Source organism: Bombus affinis, chromosome 5 (genome assembly GCF_024516045.1).
Source record: "Bombus affinis isolate iyBomAffi1 chromosome 5, iyBomAffi1.2, whole genome shotgun sequence".
Taxonomy (NCBI): Eukaryota; Metazoa; Arthropoda; class Insecta; order Hymenoptera; family Apidae; genus Bombus; species Bombus affinis.
This window is the reverse complement of record NC_066348.1, coordinates 11,182,182-11,203,017: the sequence shown is the minus strand read 5'-3', so window position 1 is coordinate 11,203,017 and position 20,836 is coordinate 11,182,182. Positions and strand designations below refer to the sequence as shown.

At 30.3% G+C, this 20,836-nt stretch overlaps 6 protein-coding genes across 14 annotated transcripts; 3 read left to right on the top strand and 3 right to left on the bottom strand.

Annotated features, from left to right (window-relative positions):
• Positions 1-55: 55 nt before the first annotated feature.
• Positions 56-1,428, top strand: LOC126916413 (39S ribosomal protein L46, mitochondrial). The gene is made up of 4 exons (XM_050722217.1): positions 56-269; positions 396-743; positions 820-962; positions 1,045-1,428. Exons 1-4 carry the CDS (start codon positions 209-211, stop codon positions 1,315-1,317), a joined length of 825 nt encoding a protein of 274 aa, XP_050578174.1. The 5' UTR covers positions 56-208; the 3' UTR covers positions 1,318-1,428.
• Positions 1,429-1,515: 87 nt separating this feature from the next.
• On the bottom strand, positions 1,516-3,225 carry LOC126916412 (probable 18S rRNA (guanine-N(7))-methyltransferase). Its single transcript, XM_050722216.1, has 5 exons — positions 2,763-3,225; positions 2,660-2,697; positions 2,397-2,575; positions 1,888-2,314; positions 1,516-1,805 (listed from the first exon to the last, which is right to left on the bottom strand). Exons 1-5 carry the CDS (start codon positions 2,799-2,801, stop codon positions 1,661-1,663), a joined length of 828 nt encoding a protein of 275 aa, XP_050578173.1. The 5' UTR covers positions 2,802-3,225; the 3' UTR covers positions 1,516-1,660.
• Positions 3,226-4,425: 1,200 nt separating this feature from the next.
• On the bottom strand, positions 4,426-12,141 carry LOC126916389 (receptor-mediated endocytosis protein 6 homolog). Of its 5 annotated transcripts, XM_050722161.1 has the most exons (17): positions 11,947-12,140; positions 11,619-11,691; positions 11,318-11,516; positions 9,881-11,225; positions 9,262-9,452; positions 8,703-8,862; positions 8,456-8,629; positions 8,220-8,381; positions 7,861-8,128; positions 7,640-7,737; positions 7,118-7,554; positions 6,450-6,933; positions 6,069-6,304; positions 5,710-5,966; positions 5,399-5,610; positions 4,920-5,305; positions 4,426-4,811 (listed from the first exon to the last, which is right to left on the bottom strand). In XM_050722161.1, exons 3-17 carry the CDS (start codon positions 11,447-11,449, stop codon positions 4,680-4,682), a joined length of 4,674 nt encoding a protein of 1,557 aa, XP_050578118.1. In that variant the 5' UTR covers positions 11,450-11,516; positions 11,619-11,691; positions 11,947-12,140; the 3' UTR covers positions 4,426-4,679. The 5 variants fall into 5 exon arrangements, with proteins under 5 accessions (XP_050578118.1, XP_050578119.1, XP_050578116.1 ...); XM_050722162.1 differs by lacking the exon at positions 11,619-11,691 and having other exon boundaries at positions 11,947-12,141; XM_050722159.1 differs by lacking the exon at positions 11,947-12,140 and having other exon boundaries at positions 11,619-11,940.
• A 159-nt stretch (positions 12,142-12,300) lies between these two features.
• Positions 12,301-15,658, top strand: LOC126916398 (sec1 family domain-containing protein 2-like). 5 transcript variants are annotated; one of them, XM_050722186.1, is made up of 11 exons: positions 12,301-12,425; positions 12,677-12,933; positions 13,035-13,277; positions 13,360-13,629; positions 13,714-13,899; positions 13,990-14,247; positions 14,320-14,448; positions 14,524-14,755; positions 14,799-14,925; positions 15,030-15,179; positions 15,274-15,658. In XM_050722186.1, the coding sequence occupies exons 2-11, from the start codon at positions 12,733-12,735 to the stop codon at positions 15,479-15,481; spliced, it is 2,004 nt and encodes a 667-aa protein (XP_050578143.1). In that variant the 5' UTR covers positions 12,301-12,425; positions 12,677-12,732; the 3' UTR covers positions 15,482-15,658. The 5 variants fall into 5 exon arrangements, with proteins under 5 accessions (XP_050578143.1, XP_050578144.1, XP_050578141.1 ...); XM_050722187.1 differs by lacking the exon at positions 12,301-12,425 and adding an exon at positions 12,433-12,599 and having other exon boundaries at positions 14,817-14,925; XM_050722184.1 differs by lacking the exon at positions 12,301-12,425 and adding an exon at positions 12,433-12,599.
• Positions 15,140-16,942, bottom strand: LOC126916414 (DNA repair protein XRCC2-like). The gene is made up of 2 exons (XM_050722219.1): positions 16,730-16,942; positions 15,140-16,501 (listed from the first exon to the last, which is right to left on the bottom strand). Exon 2 carries the CDS (start codon positions 16,322-16,324, stop codon positions 15,530-15,532), a length of 795 nt encoding a protein of 264 aa, XP_050578176.1. The 5' UTR covers positions 16,325-16,501; positions 16,730-16,942; the 3' UTR covers positions 15,140-15,529.
• Positions 16,943-17,005: 63 nt separating this feature from the next.
• Positions 17,006-20,811, top strand: LOC126916406 (protein will die slowly). The gene is made up of 8 exons (XM_050722207.1): positions 17,006-17,724; positions 17,865-17,961; positions 18,042-18,205; positions 18,340-18,429; positions 18,785-18,924; positions 19,021-19,252; positions 19,353-19,440; positions 20,103-20,811. Exons 1-8 carry the CDS (start codon positions 17,632-17,634, stop codon positions 20,201-20,203), a joined length of 1,005 nt encoding a protein of 334 aa, XP_050578164.1. The 5' UTR covers positions 17,006-17,631; the 3' UTR covers positions 20,204-20,811.
• Positions 20,812-20,836: the final 25 nt, after the last annotated feature.

Genomic DNA, 20,836 nt, shown 5'->3' with positions numbered 1-20,836 from the left:
TAAGCTATAATAGCTATAGTATCATACTGTGGTACTGTGATCACTGTATCAATTACTTTATAATTTAAAAATTGTAGTTGCCGGAAATTCAACATTACTGCAAATATATAGTTTTGTGAAAGTTTCTACTACTATTTGTTATTTATTTATCTTTATTTTTTAATTAAAAAATATACTTTTAACTTTTCTTTTCTCAAAGTATGGAATAATGATGTTTAGAAGAATTTTAACATTACGCACATCAAATGGTTTATCTTTTTTAACACCAGGTAAGTTGTATTTTAATTTGTTGTAGCTGTCTTTATTATTTAAAATGTTTTTTATAAATTGATCGAATATATTTTATTGTCGTGCAATCTTATTAAGCCATCCTTTAAAGAAACCCCTTGACATAGGTATTTCATCAACATCTAAGGTTATATCTCGAACATTATCAGAGCAAGAAGACATAGACGTTATAGAAAAATGGGATTTATTAAGTGCTGTTTGCTTAGAACGTCATCCAGTAATTACAAAACCTATGCTAGATATAGAAGCAAGATACCAAAACATGCTACAACAGAAAGAATATGAAAACAGTATGATATCAGACTTTGAAATACGAAAACAAGAGGGCAAAAGTCAGAAAACACAGGCATCTGCTGGAAAAACAGACAATATTATTTCTAAAGAAACAATACAAGACATTGAAGATTCTTGGGAAGAAGAATTCAAAAACTTTAAATTTGCTTCAAGAATAAGTGGTATGTATCTATGTATGATTTTATTTTTCCAAATGGTAATTGTAATACCTTCTACATTCAACTTCTGTAATTATAGAAATTGAAGAAGATAATGCAATTGTATCACTGAAACGCAAGCTAGATAAAAATTTAATGTTATTAGTAGAGCAAAAAGTTGGCGATTCTAATTTCTGGATTCCCCCACAAAGTATAAGAAGACATAGAGAAACTATGATACAAGTAAGAACTACATAACTTTTATTTTTGTTTTACAATTTATTTTGTGTAGATACCAACAAAATATTTGTTTCTATCACTTCAGACTGCATATAGAACTGTACAAGAATTATGTGGAAATAACATCAAAGTACAATTTTATGGCAATGCACCAATTGGATTTTATCAATATAAGTATCCTAGATATATACAAGAGAAAGGCCAAAATGGAGCAAAAATTTTCTACTTTTTAGCAAAATATATAAGTGGAAATATTTCTCCCAATGTAAAGCACTGTTGGTTAGATAGAGAAGAACTTAAAAAAACTTTACACCCTGATGTTCACAAAAGTATGGCTAAATTCTTATTACCTGATTAAATTACTGTGCAATATAAGGTAGACAATTTTTAAATACGTATATAGAACAAGGAGTGTTAACTACATATTTGTTTGTCTTTATACAATAAATATTCAAATGGTAAATTTTAATTGTTTTACAATATCTATATATTTTTATTATTCTCTTATATTTTTCTTTTAATGTATAAATGTTGAAAATGTAGAAGACAAAAGATCTGAAAGAGGTCAAGTTGTTTCTTTTTATTATGAACAATTCATTTTTAAAGAACAAAGTCAAATATGCCTGTGCCTGTTTAGTAAATAAATACTTATTCTCTCAAACTAGAAATTCAGAAATGAATGAGGACCAGACTAGTGTTTATCAAAATCTCCCGCATCTTCTCCTTCCAGTATATTTTGAATCTTCTGGAACTTTCCTTCCTTGTCTTCGACGTCTTTCTTTCTTTTCAATAATCCACTCTTTACTATTCTTCAGATATTTACCTTTGGTTTTCTTCATCCGTTCCCTGAAGAAACAGAGATGAAATTATAATAAAATTAGAAACTGGGTAATAATTTAACATAAATCAAAGTTATGTGAAACTTAACCTTCTAGATGTGTAAGAGACATTTGAGTTAAGTTCATTCACACCTAAAGCTTGTGGAAGAACAGAAGGTCCACCTGTCATTAAAACTAAAAAGTATTTTTTTGCTTTAGTACTGTTTGGAAAATCTACAATCACACCTCCATAAAAGCCTGCTTTTGTTGCTTGTGTTGTAATTAATTCAATCTGTTCGCTATTTTCAGGGTAAAATTGAAACACAGCTCTAGCTGATCTCGACAAACATGAAAACAAGGTAGAAAAAAATTTATATAATCGTCTTGATGGATCATGTGAATTTTTATCTGCGTTACATAACCATTGTAATGCAGAAATACTAATTGCTCCATCAAAACATCCTGCTTTAAATGGCATTCCTTGGCCCATATCTCCTAAAATTAAATCTCCTTCTACTTCTCTTTCTAATGCTACACCTGTCGGATACATGTAATCAAAATAGTTAAAATTAAACAAAATATTATCTTATTGAAAGTATACAATTTTCAATATACTTGCCAAGCATTGCTGAAGATATATCGATTCCTATCCATACATGTTCATCTTCCTCGATTACACTGCCACTTAAACCAGAACCACAACCAATATCTAAGAGTAAAGAAGTCTTATCTTCTGGTAGTAGAAGAAGTTCTATGGCCCGTCTACACATTTGATTCTGTATATCTATCATTCGAGAACTATGGAGAACAAATTTTCAAATATATTTGTTTAAAGTCAAAGACTATAATAATTAAAAAATATACTGTTATTAAAGATCTTACTTTTGCGTATATTTTTGAGCTTCTGACTCATTGTAGAACTGCAATAAAAAAGAAGACAGATAAAAACATCACTGTTACAATCAATTTAAATGTTTATTCTTACCAGTTCAGGTGGTGCTAAATGTTCTGGACGTTTCGACATTTTATATTCGTATTTAATTATTTTTCGCTATTTTAAATTATTGTTATTACTTATTGTTATTGTTATTACTTCAAACCATGTGTCACACCATATTACTGTATCTTCATGTGCATGTGTATATAGTACGTCTTTGAACGATCTAATTGGTTAGCATTAACAAAATTATTTTATTTAAATTTAACCTTTATTTTTATAACATTTACAGTAACCTCTGCAATAGATTTCTTTTTAAACTACGATATATAACATTATAATATAATAAAAATAAATTTCAATATAATTTATTTCATTTCGTACCTAACCTTAAATTTGCTGCTAATGTATGTAAAATACAAGTAACTCAGTAAAAATATATCTACTCTAATTAACCATCATATCTAATCATAAACATTATTAAAATAGATGTTTGACCGACATCATAGGATCATGGAACACTATAACCATCTAGCGGCGGCAGATGAACAAGAAGACAGATTATGTGCAATGTTATATAACCAAAAAATGATTGATTTTCAATGAGGAGTCGAACTCCGGTCTCCTGTGTAACAAATAGGGATACCGGCTGTTGTACAATCGAAGAGTTACATAATACCTCTATAATAAAATTTAAAAATCAAATTTCTTGATGTACAAGGCAAATTCTTGAACTATTCAGGAATTAAATTAAAGCTTACTGAATATATTGGAAAATATTTTAATTTATACGATACAATATGCAAAAAGAGAGAAAAAGAAAAAATAAAAAAGTTTTAGTTGTCACAAAGAACTATTTAAAAGAATTTGGTTATGAATCATTATAATTTCTATCTATTACTTTTAAACTTACTTGTAATTATTTTATTCTAACTTATAAAAATTGTAAGATATGTTAGCACAGGCATACAAAAATTCAGGTTTTGTAAGTATCTTATCTATAATATTACTAAACATGACTAATAAAAAATACTTTTATTTACATACATACATATGTATATGATGTCTATTATTTAACTGAGTTAATATAGTGTTATGTAATATAGTGTTAGTTTAGAAAGTAATATCAGCAATGGGTTTAGAATTTTGTGTTTAAACAAATACAATATGAATTCCTTCAATATATAGGCTTATCTTTTGATTAAAATTGATATTTTATATATGAAATGAATTTTGTTTTTGGCAGTTTATTTTAGAGAAATCATTGAAAGATAGATGCATTTCCTAAGATAAAAAACAATATACAATTTGTTTACTATAGTGACTTGTCGATAGTTTTAAAAAGGAATAACTAGAATCATTTTGGTGCTTAGAAATCATTGTTACATATAATATGCAAACAAAAAAGATTGAAAATAATGATATTAGTAATATCAATACTGATTGCAATGTATAATGCCATACTGTAAGATTATGAATGTTGACAGTAATAACGACAACAATTATTATTATTATTATTATTATTATTATTATTATTATTATTATTACATATTAATAATATAAATAATAATAACGATGATGATGATGATGATGGCAATGATGATAATGACGATAATAATAATAATTGATATTTGAAATTAATTAAGATAAATGTGACAATGAGAATGGTGCTAGTAATGTTGGTAAGGACAGCAAGATTAACAGAAATATCTGATAGATATACAATAGAAATAATAATAGTTGAAGCAATTTTAACAAAAATAATAGACAGCAATAACAATAAAGCTATTGAAAAGGACGAGAATAACAATTTCACGAGAAGAAATGATATGGAGATTGATATTACGACTATAATAACGTGATAGTAATAATAAAAATTATTGAAAAGATATGACGACAGCGACAATGAAAATTATGATACACTATTTCTACATGTTCCAGCGATAACTTGTTATTAAGTGCAACTTAATCCATAGTCTTTATAAATTCAATCGCGGAACAAAATTGCGTCCACCAATATTGTTCTTCTCCTCCTAATCGATTCCCATAGAAACTATCCACATATTGTACAGTGGAAAGTAAGGACGGTGGGTTAGTCTGAAAATATAATCGAAGAAACCATTACTATCCTTAGTGTCAAATATTAATAACCAACTTGTATATACACATACAACTTGAAAAGGAAAAATGGAATGAAACACTTGCTTTAATGATAACGTAGACTAATACAGGAATTAGATCATCAGCTGCGGGTACTCCCCTCTCGGTTGCCATCGAAAGCAAGTTCATGATGGTGGTAGCACAACGAAAGACACACTGCAACTTATCTCTAGGTGTCTTATATGCTGATATCACAGCTAATTCTGCTTGAGCCCATGGCCAGGGACATTCGTAATGGTATATTTTAGGAATTCGTAAATCCTTGTGGTTTGGTGTTACAACATTGGCCAGTTTTTTAATATGATCATGAAGTAATTGGTCCCTATAAACGTCACCGTCTCCATTTGGATAAAGCGCGTTGTGGTAAACACGTGCCATTACAGTCCTTTCAACTACAACTCTTGCCAAATTTAGTTGATTTTCACAAGCACCTATATTGACAGCGCAATCATTTACAAACAATCATAGTAATTAATATATTATATCAAGTTGTTTGTAAATCGAATTAATTAACATTTACTCACACTGCCAAATTGAATCATTGTCTATTTTCGCATTAAGTTTGCTTAGAAAGCTATCGACCAAGTCTTGTTTTTCATCTGCTAATGTTAACTTTTTAAATTCATCACAAAAACGTAGTAAAAGGGATTCTTTTTTTTCTAAAAAAACTTTCACGCAAGCAGATACAAGATGATTATTGACAGCATCTCGATCACATTTCACTCTAATACATAATCTAAAATTGTGTAAAGATATTAACATTGCTTTGAATATTATTAAAGAAATTGTGCGCTCGCGCACATATTTATACTTTTAAAAATATCAGTAATTATACCTATCCAAGTGAGCCAATGTAGAAAGTAATCCTTGACGACATCTAATCAAATACGCAATATAAGGAGATCGTTTTTGGTAATCTTCGCGCAACGATTTAAATAATTTTCTGCAGCCGTCGTCGTTAAATAATCTAACGCAACGTAGTGTTTCGTGTAAATGCGCTATCAACGCTCTGTCTTGTAAATTGATTGCTTCTGCCAACTGCAACTGCAGGAAGGCGACTAATTCATTTTCTTTTTGCGACCAATAATTCCGCTGTAACAAATAAATTGTTATTTTTTTTCTGTTAGCATTATGACGTTCAATTTCAATTTCAACTTGTAAGAAACATTTAATACGATTAATAAGCTTTAGCACCTCGGATGCAGCACTCCAAGGAATATGTTGGAGATCAGCGGTACTAAGTACCATTCGCAATTTTCTTTTTGCATCAGCAAATGCGTAGGAAAGCTCAATGTTATTTGGATCTATAAGAAGCCTTTCATCCTCGGTAAGTTCTTTCGTACGAGACTGATTACTTTCTACAGATACTTCCGTATCGCTTGCTGCACTCGGTTTCCTCCTGTATTTAGCTAAGATATCGTCCGTGCTATCTAGAAAATTTTTAAATAATTTTCATTACCTTGAGATTAACGTTTCTTCCTTTGTGTCTATGTATTTCTCCCATTTTTATTTTTTCTTAGTTTTTCCTTTACAACGATTATTACAATGTAAAATGTTAAAGAAAGCAATATTTACCACCGCTCGGGTTACCGGCTGATGACACATCTTCTGACATTATTCTACGTAATCTATGTCGTCCTATGTCAATATTATCGCCGATGGCTTCTCGATCGTAACATCTGCCGATATCGTCTGTACCACGAATCGCCTTACCCCGCCGATTTCGCAGAGACATTTTCAGTTTTCCAAAAAAACTTCTTTTATTCTTCTGATCATCGTCCAACAATTCCTTGTCTCCGCGTTCCGCAGTCATATCGAAGCTAATACTTTTTGGTATGGCTCCACTGGATACGGTTGGTTTCGGGCAGTCATTGCAACTCTCATTCATTGCTCCCATTGATAGTGGTAACTCCGAACTTGTAGTTTTTCTTCGTGTGTCAGAACCAGAACTACTGCTGGATGCCAAACTCCCGGTACTTAATCCAACAACACCGTCCGGGCCATTTTCGTTAACAGTTTCGTCAACTGAACTGACTAAGCTACTTTCTAATTCCTGCGACTAAAACACGCCTCGAAAATTAACTATACCGTAACTATTAAAGAACCAGTCGAATGCTATATAAAAGCGCGCAATTACATCGAAGAAACAAAAGATAATATAATAATAACAATAATAATAATAGTAAGAATAAAATAGTAGTAGCACTAAGAACAACAATAATAATAAGTTAGAAAAAACAAACCTCTAATTTTATGTTGGTATTGTGCGATTTTTCTGTGCTCGACAATGTGGGTGGTGATATATGATTGGCTAATAATAAAGCTGGCGCAACTGCTGCTACACTGATACGATTATGAGCCGAAGAAGTTTGTTCCATTTGACTTTTTCCATTCTCAATGTGAAGTTTGTCTATGAGATGGACTAATCTGTCTTCGCAAAGGGATTTATCATAATTTGTTGAGCTACCGTCAATGCTGTTGGGATTTTTGTCGACATATTCTGTCACGCTTGATTGATAATCAGACCTGCTTGCATTTTGTCCAGTTACATTTAAGGACGATGCCGAGAGAGAGTTTGTTGGTGAAAGAACAACAGTTGTAGGAAATTGCATATTTTCCTGGTTTATCGATATCGATCGAAGATTCGTTGTTGACACACATTCGGTTGTTGTAACATTTTCTAAAAATTAAGGACTCATATAAGTGCTAGGAATTGAATATAAAATAAGAATATCAAGTAATAAGATGTGTTTGAAATTATTAACTGTTCTTACGAGGAATCGCTTGTATCATGGTTTTTTCGGTTATTTCAGCTTCGCTACGAGGTTCAACTTCGATTTCGGATCTTGCGGTATCATCAGATCTAAAATATGACGATAAATAATGCATCATCAACTTTTTCTGTATTCTCCTCATCTTTCTTTTTCTTTTATATTGTTTTGTTATTTCTCCATTGTTTCCTTTTTTTATTATCTATATAACATACCTTGCAACGCTAGCAGTATCATCGGTATCAACCTCTGTCAATCTTTCAGAATCACTAGCTAATACATCGGTACTCCATGCTTCCGATGCAGTTTCGCTAACATCTAGTACAGCTTGTGGTACTGGCTCTGACGTTGTTGGTAAAACTGGAGGAGCTTGCTCAGACGAATGGGGATACAATACTTTCTCTTGTTGCTCGATTATTTCGCTATCGGAAGCCAGAACATCAGTTGACCAGGTATCAGATACCATCGAAACAGTTTCATCTCCTGAAAATGTACGAGTGCATACGTTAAAATAAAAGATGTATAAACATACTGTGTATTTATAGGAAATTATTTCTTTTTATTTCTTAAATACCTTCAATCAATTTTTTAATTTCAAATTTACAGAACTTGTCATCTATTTCGCATCGACTTTGTTTGGTCGGTATATTCGACGGAGGTAAATCTAATTGTCGAGTTTCACCCACTGTCCGTCCTTCATCTCCTTCGGTAATTTGAGATGACGGGGTGTCACGACCTAGATTCAATTGTCAAATGATCCAATACGATTCTCGTTATTCTTACACTTAAATAAAATTTATTTAACAAAACCTGATATATTAGGCGTTCCTCGTCCTGATACACTGGCAGATACCATATCTGAGAGATTATCATTTTGATCTTCCGTTTCCAACTCAAGCGAGGAAGCGACACTATGGTTTGATGCAGCTTCTGATACAGCTTCTAAATTATCCGAAGTATTTCCTATAAAACCTTCGAATAAAACTAATAACATTCAATGTTAATGATTATCCTTTATAAAGTATTTGTAAAATACTAACTTTTAATATTTTAATACCTTCATCATGAGATAGCGAAAATCTTGTCTTTTTTTCTTGACTTTCTGTACGTTCAACACCACAATTGTTTTGTCTGTCATGCACATTGGATATGTCATCAGAAAGATTTAGATTAACCGAACCATTATCTATATTGGATTGAAGTTCTGTGCATAACACCTATCATATATATAAAAAACAGAAAAAGTAATCATTTGACAAACAGTTGATTATCGTTTAGTTAAATATCGGTTAACCGTTTGAGTCCCAGGAGTCATTGAAAAAACAGGGTCGATAAATCCCGAACAGCGCGATAGCGCTTGTCTTAATCAATTGCGAAGAAAATCAAGCAGCACAATAGCGCTCGTCATATTTGTTACTTTATGAAATACATATATATTATTATATATGCGTACTATTAGTTTACAAATATTTCAAGTTTTGTTCAATAAAAATTATTGAGAAGATAACAATGAAATACAAAATACCGTCAGTCGTTCAAATGTAGTGGGACACAAAATCGAAACAGCGCGATCGCGCTGGTTGGGTCTCAAACGATTAAAAAAAACTAATATATACCTTTTGTTCACTAAGAAGTCCTACGAATTCTCCTGTATTTGGTCCAAATGGAATTACAAGAACATCTTGAGGATTTTTGTCAACAGATTCTTCTTCAGGGGTTGAAGTGCCATTCAATTCATCTACCCCGTCATTAGTCGTATTAGACGAGTATGATGACGATGATGATACTCGAATTCCTCGACCCTTTCCTAGAGAAATCAAAGTTTAATATCCCTTCTTTTGGTAAATACGACTTCTTTATTTATCTTTCACTTTATCTTTAAATACTGAATTATACACGCGTAAGAATGCGTAACTTTGTACGTACTTTATTTCTTTAATCAATGATTTACGTTAAAGATATTTATTTAAAGATTATACTTGGAAATTCCTCATCTAAAAAAAATGCAATGAATCCTATGAAGAATGCTAAATATATATTTGCATTGTACAATATATATTTGCATATACATTTGTACATTCGAAAGACAAGTTTAATTTTAGGATATCAAATAAAATACATTTAATATCAGTATTTCGTGATATAAATCGTAAAGTATGAGACGATTCTGAATTTCGTCATTGGGCTAAAAAAGAAAAGATGAAACGAAGGAATAAAACTAATGATTGGACATACCTTTTCCTAATAAACCTCCCTTCTTGTTGGTAGTTTCAACAGAAGCATTGTTAGCCAATTTATTAGTAGTTAAAGAACCGGAAGGTAACTGAGAGAGCATATCAATCAATTGTTTCTTTTCAAACGCAGCGGACCGTGAAGCATTTTCTACCGTAGTTTCTTTAGCTATAGTTTGCAGAAACGTAATTAATGTATTCAATTCCGTTTCTGTAAGTAAAGCAGCGGAGCGAGAAAGACCTCGAAGTTTATTATTATCGATGATATTAGGCTCATCCTCGAGTTCTTCTGCACCGTCCACCATCGCATCTATTATAGAAGAAACGGAATCCTTATCGAACTTCTTGTATAGATCAAATGTTTTGCTGTCAACAGCCTGGTATTTCATTAAGGAAAGCATTTGCAAAATTTGTCCAACTTGCATGAGATTGAATCGGGCAATGTAGCTAATAGGTGCATCAGTGATACCATATGGCTCTGGATTTACTATTGCAGGACATATAAAATATGTAAAAACCAAATCAGTGCACATTGCATGTACCTCTTTTGAATCAACATTCCCACTTTTTCCCAAAAGTCCTGCCATCTGTCTAACCAACCAACATACACTACTTGGAAAACAATGCATATTTTCTCGTATACTGATTATAAATCTTTGTGTAATGTGGAATAGAGAATTAATTGTCCAGAGCCTATAACGTTGTAGCTTTGTTTCATACTCTGCAGTACCTTCCTTGCCAAATTTCTTTAATCTTTCAGATGGAGGAAATCTTATGGGTGCTTTATCTGGGTCAATATCAAGAAACATTTCATCTTCCATTAATAACTGTACAATAGGGTTATGTAAAGCAGCAGTTAAGAAAAACTTTGCTGAAAATAGACTCTCATGAAAAACTGAATAAAACCTAGAGAAAGCACATGTGCTGTGTCTGAGTAATCTCCGAGGATTATCAGATGGTACAATTTGTAGCAGCATTAGATGTTTCAATAACTTTAAAACCAAAATTTTATCCTCTGGTAATAAACAACTACCATATAAACCAGCTGCTAATGATTGAACTATAGTTTGCACAGAGTCTGGTAATAATTTGTCCCCCTCAACTAAACATGATGCAATTAGCTTTGGAGACTTTCGAAGAGCACCTAAGAATTCCCCATATGACAAACATGTCTGATAACGTAAATACTTGTACACATCGACAAAATTTGAATTTTCCAATGTATTTGCTCTTTGACAACAAGATGCTGGTGTACAGTATGGTTTAGACATTATCAACTGATTAAGATTAACTCTTTGCTGCGCTGTAATCCATGCTTGTTGTGCTAAATTGGATGATGCATATAACACCTAAAAAAAAATCCATACAATTCTTTGTTTAAATATCGTAAACCACTTACATATTTTTATTTATTTGTTACCAAAAATTAACCATTACATACCTTTTCATTGAGTATTTGTAAATTTTGTTGTTCCGAAGTAACAAACAGGCGTTCTTGACGCAAATGATTGGCTAATTCGATTATATCCCATTGTAGTGTTCCCAGGGATTCTACACTATTTGCCGATGACATTACTAAGCATACCCAGGAGAACAATGAGTATCGTGAAATAATTTTCAAAATCTTCTCTCCTTAGATCCTAGATATTAATGGTTACTAATGTATCAAAGCTTCTTACATACTTGTCAAATGTATCACTTTAACATACTGTATTGTACTTGATTTAATAAAAAAATTATACCTGTATATAATGATAAATAAGATAAGTTGTTTTTATTTTCTTTGTTTAACGGAAAGTAAAATATTTAGATAAACTAGAAGAAAATAAATGATTGTTAGAAAATATAAGAAAAGAATTTCAACTAATCGCGTCGATTTAAATTCTTTTTTAAAACGACGATGGCTTAAATTCTCTTATTCGATTAAGTTATTCCTAAAACCGGTAGTTACGCGTTGCTTGCAGAATTAAGGTTTTTTACTGTTGTCCTTTTTATCTCGAAACAATATTCGCACCGACGCACAATCATTTTCCTTTATAGGTTAGAATTTTCTTCGACAAATGGCTGTACCTGTACTTTAAATCGAAATCTAAATCTTCGTATGATTGTTCGATTACTCGACAATGATTTGAATGTTGAACTAATGACCGATTTGTCTATTTTAAAAAATTAATGTTTTACTTTTAAATAAAGCTTTGTTTAATATATAAACGGACTTAAATAAAATCGCTTTTTCAAATATATATATTTTCTGTTTTATTTAAATTATGTATTAAATTTCTTGCATAAGATGAATTTGAATAGTTAAAATTTTCAATTTTATAATTTATATAAATAAAAGAATATGCATTCCATTTTTTGTCCTACTTTCTTTTTCTTCATTCAAATTTCATATTTAAATTCTATTATAGATTATAAGTAGTAGCTGATGGTGATAAAGTAATAAATAATATAAAATAAAAGACGTCCTTTATACTCCAAGTTCAACATATGTACGTATATGTAACTATACGCAAACAAGACCGCGTGCGCACGTATATGAAGAGTAGGTGTGTATACATATGCATGTCAATATCTGTACATACTGTTTGATATATGTACATCTTTTTGTACGATACTGTATAATATATAATATAGAAATTAGGTTAACTAAGTACTTTTTTCGACTAACTTGCTTCATTGCAGCTTCGTTATTATGTACTAATATATATGATCATATACACGTATGTGTTATTTGTATACATAATAGAGTATCAATATTAAAATTTGGAGAAAAGTTGATTTGTATATCATTAAACAGGTTATAGATAATGAGAAATCAAGGAAGTGATCGCTACTGAAATTTTGAGAAGAAAAATGACAGACATTATTTTAAAAATTAAAAAACTTATCTCTGAATATTGGAAAAATATTTTTGCAGAAGTATGTGATGCAGTAGTTTATGTAGATCACTGTGCAATTGAATGTTTGCATTGGTATACAGCTGGTAAAGGCTATTTAGCATTAAAAGATGCTGGAGCAGTTGCAGTTTATGAGTTCGGCATGTATCATTTTCGAGTAGGTATATATATTTATAGGATTGTGAAAGATTTAAAAGAAATAGAAAATATAGCTTTAAAAAGATGAAAGATATTAAATGCATTTCTTGTCATTTTTAGTATGTCGAAGTAAAAGATACTAAAAAAGCTGTTATTATATCAACATCTGGTGATCCAGCATTTTATCAACGAACAATTAAAATGATTCTGGCAAAGAATACTTTCCAGAACTGTATTGTGTACTGCAGTGTACCTTGTGGCACTATCAACCATTTGGGAACATTATCTGCTGAAGAAAAATTAGATTACAATAAATTAAAGAAGGACATTAAGGTTTGGATGACTTCAGGAAATCTTTCTCAAGTTGGTTAACCAATTATTTATTTTGTCTTCAAACTTTTTTCAAATTTACTTCGATTATAACTAAGACAAGCTTAATTTATAGGAACCTGTTGTTAACATTATCTATGTACCGATTTTTATTGCCCTTTTAAATAAGGATTTATTTGTAACACCTCCTTTTGGAGATTTAATGCCATCTCTGGACACAAATATTCCAAAAGATACATTTGTTAAATTGAATTTCTTAGCATATTCATTTTATAATCTATTTGATAGTATAGGAGCTAAATTAGATATTTATTCACTTGGAAATTTAAGTGATCATCTTGCAAAGAATTTAGAAGATTATATATCTAGTATTAATCATAAAAGTGTAAGTAGTAGAAAGTAAGGCACTGAAAAAATAAATTAAGATAAGTTAATGAAAAATAAATTTTACTGATTGTTACTTCTATAGCATTTATCTGAAACTTCAGAAATAGGAGTCTCTCTTATTTTGATTGACAGAACATTAGATCTTTGTACACCTACTAGTAACAATATGGAATCTTTCCTTGCAAAAATATTACGTACGTTTCCTCATTTACCGCATCATGATAACGATGTAGCCATTAATATGTCACTTCTATTTGGGAGTGTAACGGTACAAATAAGTATATAGTTGTTCATATAACTGTTTTTGTTAATTTATGTGGATGGTGAATGATAGATTACTTTTTTTATGGGGTTCAAGGAAGTGTTAAAATCATATGAAATACCAGGTTGTTTAGCAAGTATGGAAGATGAGATGATGGACCTTCTTATTTCACAAAAAGGAAAAAGGTTGTTAAATACAGTTAACCAATTTTTAAATGATATAACTTTAGCAAAAGGTAGTCCAAAATTAAGAACACCAACAAGGATTTCTGGTCATAGCTTAGAAAAACTTCTCAGCAAAATTCAATCCACAAACAGTATTGATTCTATGACAATTCATACAGAAAAACTTCAGGTAATTTTCAATTTTCATTTCTTCGAACAATGGACAAATCCTAAAGCTACTTCTTTTCACTTCGAGATATAGTGTATTTTAGCAATAATCGAAGCATCTATATCGCAAAAAGCTGATCAGATTGAGCTACTTACTAGTTTAGAAAAATTAGCTTTGCAAAATCTTTCTGTGAGTCGAGAATCCTCGAGTATACTCGTACAGGTAAACCTTTTTTTTAATTTCATTTATACAACGATATGTGTCTACTTAATAAATATAAATTAAACAATTTTTTAGTTGAGTAATATTATACGAACGCGAATTCTCAGGGGACTTGATGTTGAAAACTTACTAGCATTACTGATACATGTTTACTCACTTGCGGGAACGCAGATTCGATTTTCCACACAACAAGAACGCCGATTAGAAGAGTCAATTGCGGATGCAATTTTTGAAGATTTCCAAATTTTAAAAGAAAATCCTTTGATGAATACAAAATCAGCCTATCAGCGTAGCTTATTACTACTAGGTACATATTATTTGAGACACGTTCTTTTCAAAATATTTTAAAGTTGCATTTGTTATTTTAGGTGGAGACGATGTTGCTGTAGCGCAAGAAACATCATGTAACATTGCAGCACGTATTCTCAATACTCTGAGATTAATCGCGGAACAACGTTTAATACTGCAAGATTATAGGTAAAGCCTCTACATGAAAACTTTTCTTTTTTAATTAATCTCTTAATAATTAACATTATCTATTTTGAACAAAATTATATTAATAACGAAATAATTATTTGCAGATTTTGTATGTTGAAACCGAGCTCTCAGGAAGCAACTCGATACATTAGTATATTAGAACAAGTTACAAAGGATATATTTAGTGTAGACATGAGTCGAGAACTACGAGATCTTCATAAAAAATCATCTTCATTTATTTCAGCTGGCTTCAAGTAAAAATTCTTCATTTGAAATAATTCATATGAATGAAATTTCTTAAAATATGATATTAAATATTAAGAATTTATAAATCTTCTTCCATTGCAGTTTAATTTTAAGGGGTAAAACAAAACGTCATCCTCGAGACAATCCTTATATTTTAATATATGTTGTTGGAGGCATTACTGCAGAGGAGGCAAAAGTAATTCAAGAAGTAGTATCTGCACATAGTAACGAAAAATCACCACATATAATATTAGCAGGATCTAGATTATTAAACCCTTTGGATATAGTGGATAAAATGTTCTTTTCTTAATTATTTTTTTTGTAGATACAATAGAAAAATTTGTAAATGTAATAGAATTCATCCTTCTCTTTCATCTATCTTCCATTTTATACCATTGGATAAAATGGAATAATGTATTTTCCTAATAATTTGTATTGTTTCTAATGTACATATAAAATTTGTCGAATTACACACCTTGCACAATAATATTTTATAATCTATATTATTTGTAAGACATTTTCTTTTGTTATGTGTGTTTTCACATAATTTGGTATATATAGTTGCTACATTAAATCGAGTTGTTTGTAGTTTGATAATTTTTAACAATTTCTTTATATATGTATCAATTGTAGTAATATTATCTTCACAGTCTTGCCAATAATATGCTGTTATGCTGTCAATAGCAAGAAGTGCAATTTTGGTGTTATCAAGAAATATGTCATCCAGTGTATGTAATGTTAAAGAAAATTGTTCATTATTATAACAATCAATGATATGCAAGTTGCGCAAAGAATCTTTAATAATAGTTGTCTTATCAAACCCTGTATCAATTGCTTCAGAAAATGATATATTGGCTGTATTTATGATACTGCTCATCAATTCAACTAATTTTGAAGTTTGAAAATGATGATCAGTATTTATCAAAATAGCTGAAGCATTGCAGCCTTTGATTGCATAATTATTTGGTAAGATACACCTTGCAAGCATTTGAGATAAAAGAAAAGTCTTACCAGATGATCGTTCTCCACCAATTTCTATAATATCTGTGTTCTGAAGACCTTCAGAGAACAAAGTATCTTCGAGGCCATGTAAGCTCGGTTTTTCATTTAGCCTAGTGAGCAATTCTGCTCCAGATTCAATCTGTGGTTGCATAGGTTTTATTTCTAATACTTTCCTTTATTTAATATATGCCTGTGGGTCAACCTTTATTTCTTTGTTACTTAAAATATCATTTAAATTGCTGCAATATTTTTATTTTACAACATTTTACTTTTTACTATCAAGTTTTCTATCTAGTTACTATCAAGATTTCTCTTTTACATATTCTGTCTGTAAGAAACATGAATATCATATACATATATATTGTATTCGTATAGTATTGTATATATATAAAACTTTAAATAAGATACATGTATATATTGTAATGTTACAATACATATTATTTAAAAAAATCAATAAAAAATTTAAATAAATAATGCGTAAAAATAATAAAAAGTAATGGAACAAAAGCTTTGGTCTTATAAACATGATTGCAAATTAATCCTTAACTGAGCTTACATAAAAATCAGCAAGTTCTCCTATGAATGTAAGGAAGGACATAACTTAATTAATACTATATTGTAAAGTTATTAACCATCCGCTTTAAATGAAACGATATTAATATACTCGGCTTGATGAATTAAAGAAATGAGCAAACTTGTAAAAAGTGAGGTTAACAAATGAAACTTTTTTTGAAGGACGACTTAAGCTTCTATCGCAATTTTCCGACTATTCGGTAGGCTGTAAATTGTAAGCTGTAAGTGCTGTAACCATAGAGATATAAAGATTGTCACGTGATAAGTTATTTCGTGTTTGAGTTTCATAAATCCTGAACTTAATGTAAAATATCAGGTGTTAAGAAATAGAGAGTAGGCAACAATCTTATTGTTTTTCGTTTTTGTCACGTATATTATGGACGCGTATGTATATTAGAAAGTTTTTCATGAACGAACAAATGTTTTTATTTATGAAGGTATAAATGAAAAGATATAAATACGAAGACTAAAAGTGAAAAGAATTATATAAAGAAATACAAACGGAAATTGAAAAGTTTTATGAATAAGAGACAATTTTACGATTCGACACTAGGTAGATAGTGGTAGTCAACAACAAGAAATTACATTGTGATCACATGTGCATTAGTGATTTAAAAAAAATGTAAAGGTATCATTATTAAACGATTTTGGATATGGCATGAATCCAAAATGCAGTTTTTGATAGATATATTAAATAAGAGAATTTGAAAAAATTTATTCCTTTAATATTGAGGAAGCATTTTCTTCTGGATTTTTATGTGAGGATTGAATAATAAATGTGCTAAAGTTTTGAGTTTATCCATATAATTTATCGTGTTCTTTGTTTATATATATACTCAAATTTTTATCTCATAAGTTAGTATATTCTCCAAAACTTGTCGAAAAATGGTGCCACTTGGACCATCACCAGGGCATCAAACGTCTGTCAATAATACTGCAACTGCTCCAGCCAGTGGCACTAAAAGTAGCTCAACGTTGGTGAGAAAACTCAATAATTTGTGCTCTAATATTTCTGCTCTTTCTTTCTCTCTCTTTCTAACTATTTTTATTAATATTTCTCTTCTTTTTATTTGTGAATAATATGGTTAAAATTCCTGTGTGCTTGTTGATTTTTGTAGAAACCGAATTATACCCTGAAGTATACCTTGGCAGGCCATACCAAAGCAGTTTCTTCTGTAAAATTCAGTCCTAACGGAGAATGGCTTGCAAGTTCTTGTAAATAAAAATGTTTCTAATCTAATATCAATTTTGTAATTGCTAAGTTTATCTAAACAAAATTAATTTTTTGCTTGTAGCTGCAGATAAATTAATTAAAATATGGGGTTCCTATGATGGCAAATTTGAGAAAACAATATCCGGCCATAAGCTTGGTATTTCAGATGTTGCATGGTCTAGCGATAGTAGACTATTAGTATCTGCTTCTGATGATAAAACTTTGAAAATATGGGAATTGAGTTCTGTAAGTTGACTACTTTTACTTTAAGAAATTATATTTAAAATGAATTTAGATTTGTATGAAGTCTACAATTTTAACATAAATGTAAGATATTTATCATAAATAACTTAGTTATGTATATTTCTTTTTATTTTCAGGGAAAGTGCTTAAAAACTTTAAAAGGCCATAGTAACTATGTTTTCTGTTGCAATTTTAATCCACAATCAAATTTAATAGTTTCTGGTTCTGTAAGTATTTCAGTATAAAAATTCATTTATGTGAGTTTTTTGTTTAAGAATAACGTGCAAGTCTCTGAATTATGTACATAAGCTTAGTGTACAATGATAATGCAAGAATGAAACATGTCATAATATATACTTAAATTAACATGGAATAGAAAAGAATTTGTTTCAATATGTATTGGTGAAAAGTTTATGATAATACTTGAATTAAATAAGAGCATTCAAAACAAGAAAATAGTTGATATTAAATGGAATTTTATACAATATTTCTGAACTTTATTAAAAATAGCTTATGTGTTTATATGGACAAAGACTTGCACTGTAAGTATATATACAATGTTAACATAATAAATATTATTAGTTTGATGAAAGTGTTCGGATATGGGATGTTAGAACTGGAAAATGTTTGAAAACTTTACCTGCTCATTCGGATCCTGTAAGTGCAGTTCATTTTAATAGGGACGGATCATTAATTGTATCTAGTAGTTACGACGGATTATGGTAAGTGTGCATATTTCTTTTTGAATGTCAATACCTGCTTGTTAGGGAATAAACAAATAAATATGAATAACACCAATTGATATGATTGTTATGTAGTCGAATTTGGGACACTGCATCTGGCCAATGTTTGAAGACTTTAATTGACGATGATAACCCTCCTGTATCTTTTGTAAAGTTTTCACCAAATGGAAAATATATTTTGGCAGCAACACTAGACAATACGTTAAAGCTTTGGGACTATAGCAAAGGAAAATGTTTGAAAACATATACAGGTCATAAAAATGAAAAATATTGCATCTTCGCAAATTTTTCAGTTACAGGAGGAAAGGTAGGTTATATTACGTTCGTGTATGCAATGCATTCGTTCGGTATCATTAAATCAACGTTGTTTAACTTATTTTTATATTTTTGATTTTTTTGTTCATCAGTGGATTGTTTCGGGTTCAGAAGACAATATGGTATACATTTGGAATTTGCAGACGAAGGAGATTGTTCAAAAATTGCAAGGACACACAGGTATAATAGATTATATTATAGAGATGATTTGATTTATATCATTATGGTGAAATATTGGCCTCATATACAGGGTGGTTGGTAACTGGTGGTACAAGCAGAAAGGGGGTGATTCTACGCGAAAAAAGAAGTCGAAAATATAGAATAAAAATTTTTCGTTTGAGGCTTTGTTTTCGAGAAAATCGACTTTGAATTTTGAATTGCGAGCAATTGAAAGAAAAGATTATTGTAGCCTTTCATACTTTAAAACAATCGAATACGTTAGAAAATGTTCATAGAAATTTAATTAGAAGAGCAGAAGTATGTGTTCGGCAGAATGGGCAAGATTTTCAACAATTTTTGTAATAATAAACTTTATGATTACTTCATGTTATTTCATTATGTATTTCTAATTTTCCGTTACGACAAAAATAAACTTAAACCGCGATAATATTCATCGAGACAACGATCTACAGTGAGATCCGTTATAACGAGACGTGATAAAGTACACGCGTACCGAGCGAAAATTCAAAGTCGATTTTCTCGAAAACAAAGCCTCAAACGAAAAATTTTTATTCTATATTTTCGACTTCTTTTTTCGCGTAGAATCACCTCCGTTCCGCTTATACCACCAGTTACCAACCACCCTGTATAATATACTAATCAATTCTTTTGTTGATTTTTAGATGTTGTGCTATGTACTACGTGTCATCCAACCGATAATATTATAGCTTCAGCCGCCCTTGAAAACGATAAAACTATCAAATTATGGAAAAGTGACACATAGAATATGCATGTTATTCACGATTTTATTAAAAATTCTACAAAAAGCGTTTGTATCTTTTAGAAACATCTTATTCGATCTTTATTTTCTTTACTTTTTAAAATTTTTACATTTACTCAATTTTCAATCATAATGAAATTAATAATTTTAATAGATAATTTGCGTCTATCTTTCGGATAATTGTAGAAAGTAGAACCTGGTTTTATACAATTAGATATTAAGATTACCATTATAATTGAATGAACGCAATAAATCTAAATTATCAGGCATCGGTTACGATACAAATCCAAGAGTAAACAGTGTTTCGGTGAACAATTTTCTTATCATTTCGACGTTATGTATAACCGATAGCTTTACGTTTGTAACTATGTAATTTACTTGTAAAGCGAATATGTACTCCTTTCTATTTATATGACACTAGAAAATAAAACAATGTGTATAATATTTTGAACAGAATGCAACGGTTATATGTAACCTCTTTAAATATTCTAAAGAGGAAAAAGAATGAAAAAAGATTATAAAGCTATCCTTGTAACGAAAATACGTTTATGTAAAGAAAGTGACGAAAAGAAAAAAATATAAATATGTATTTTTTCGTACCTGAGATGAAATGTGCAGTTTGTACCTCTTTATTTG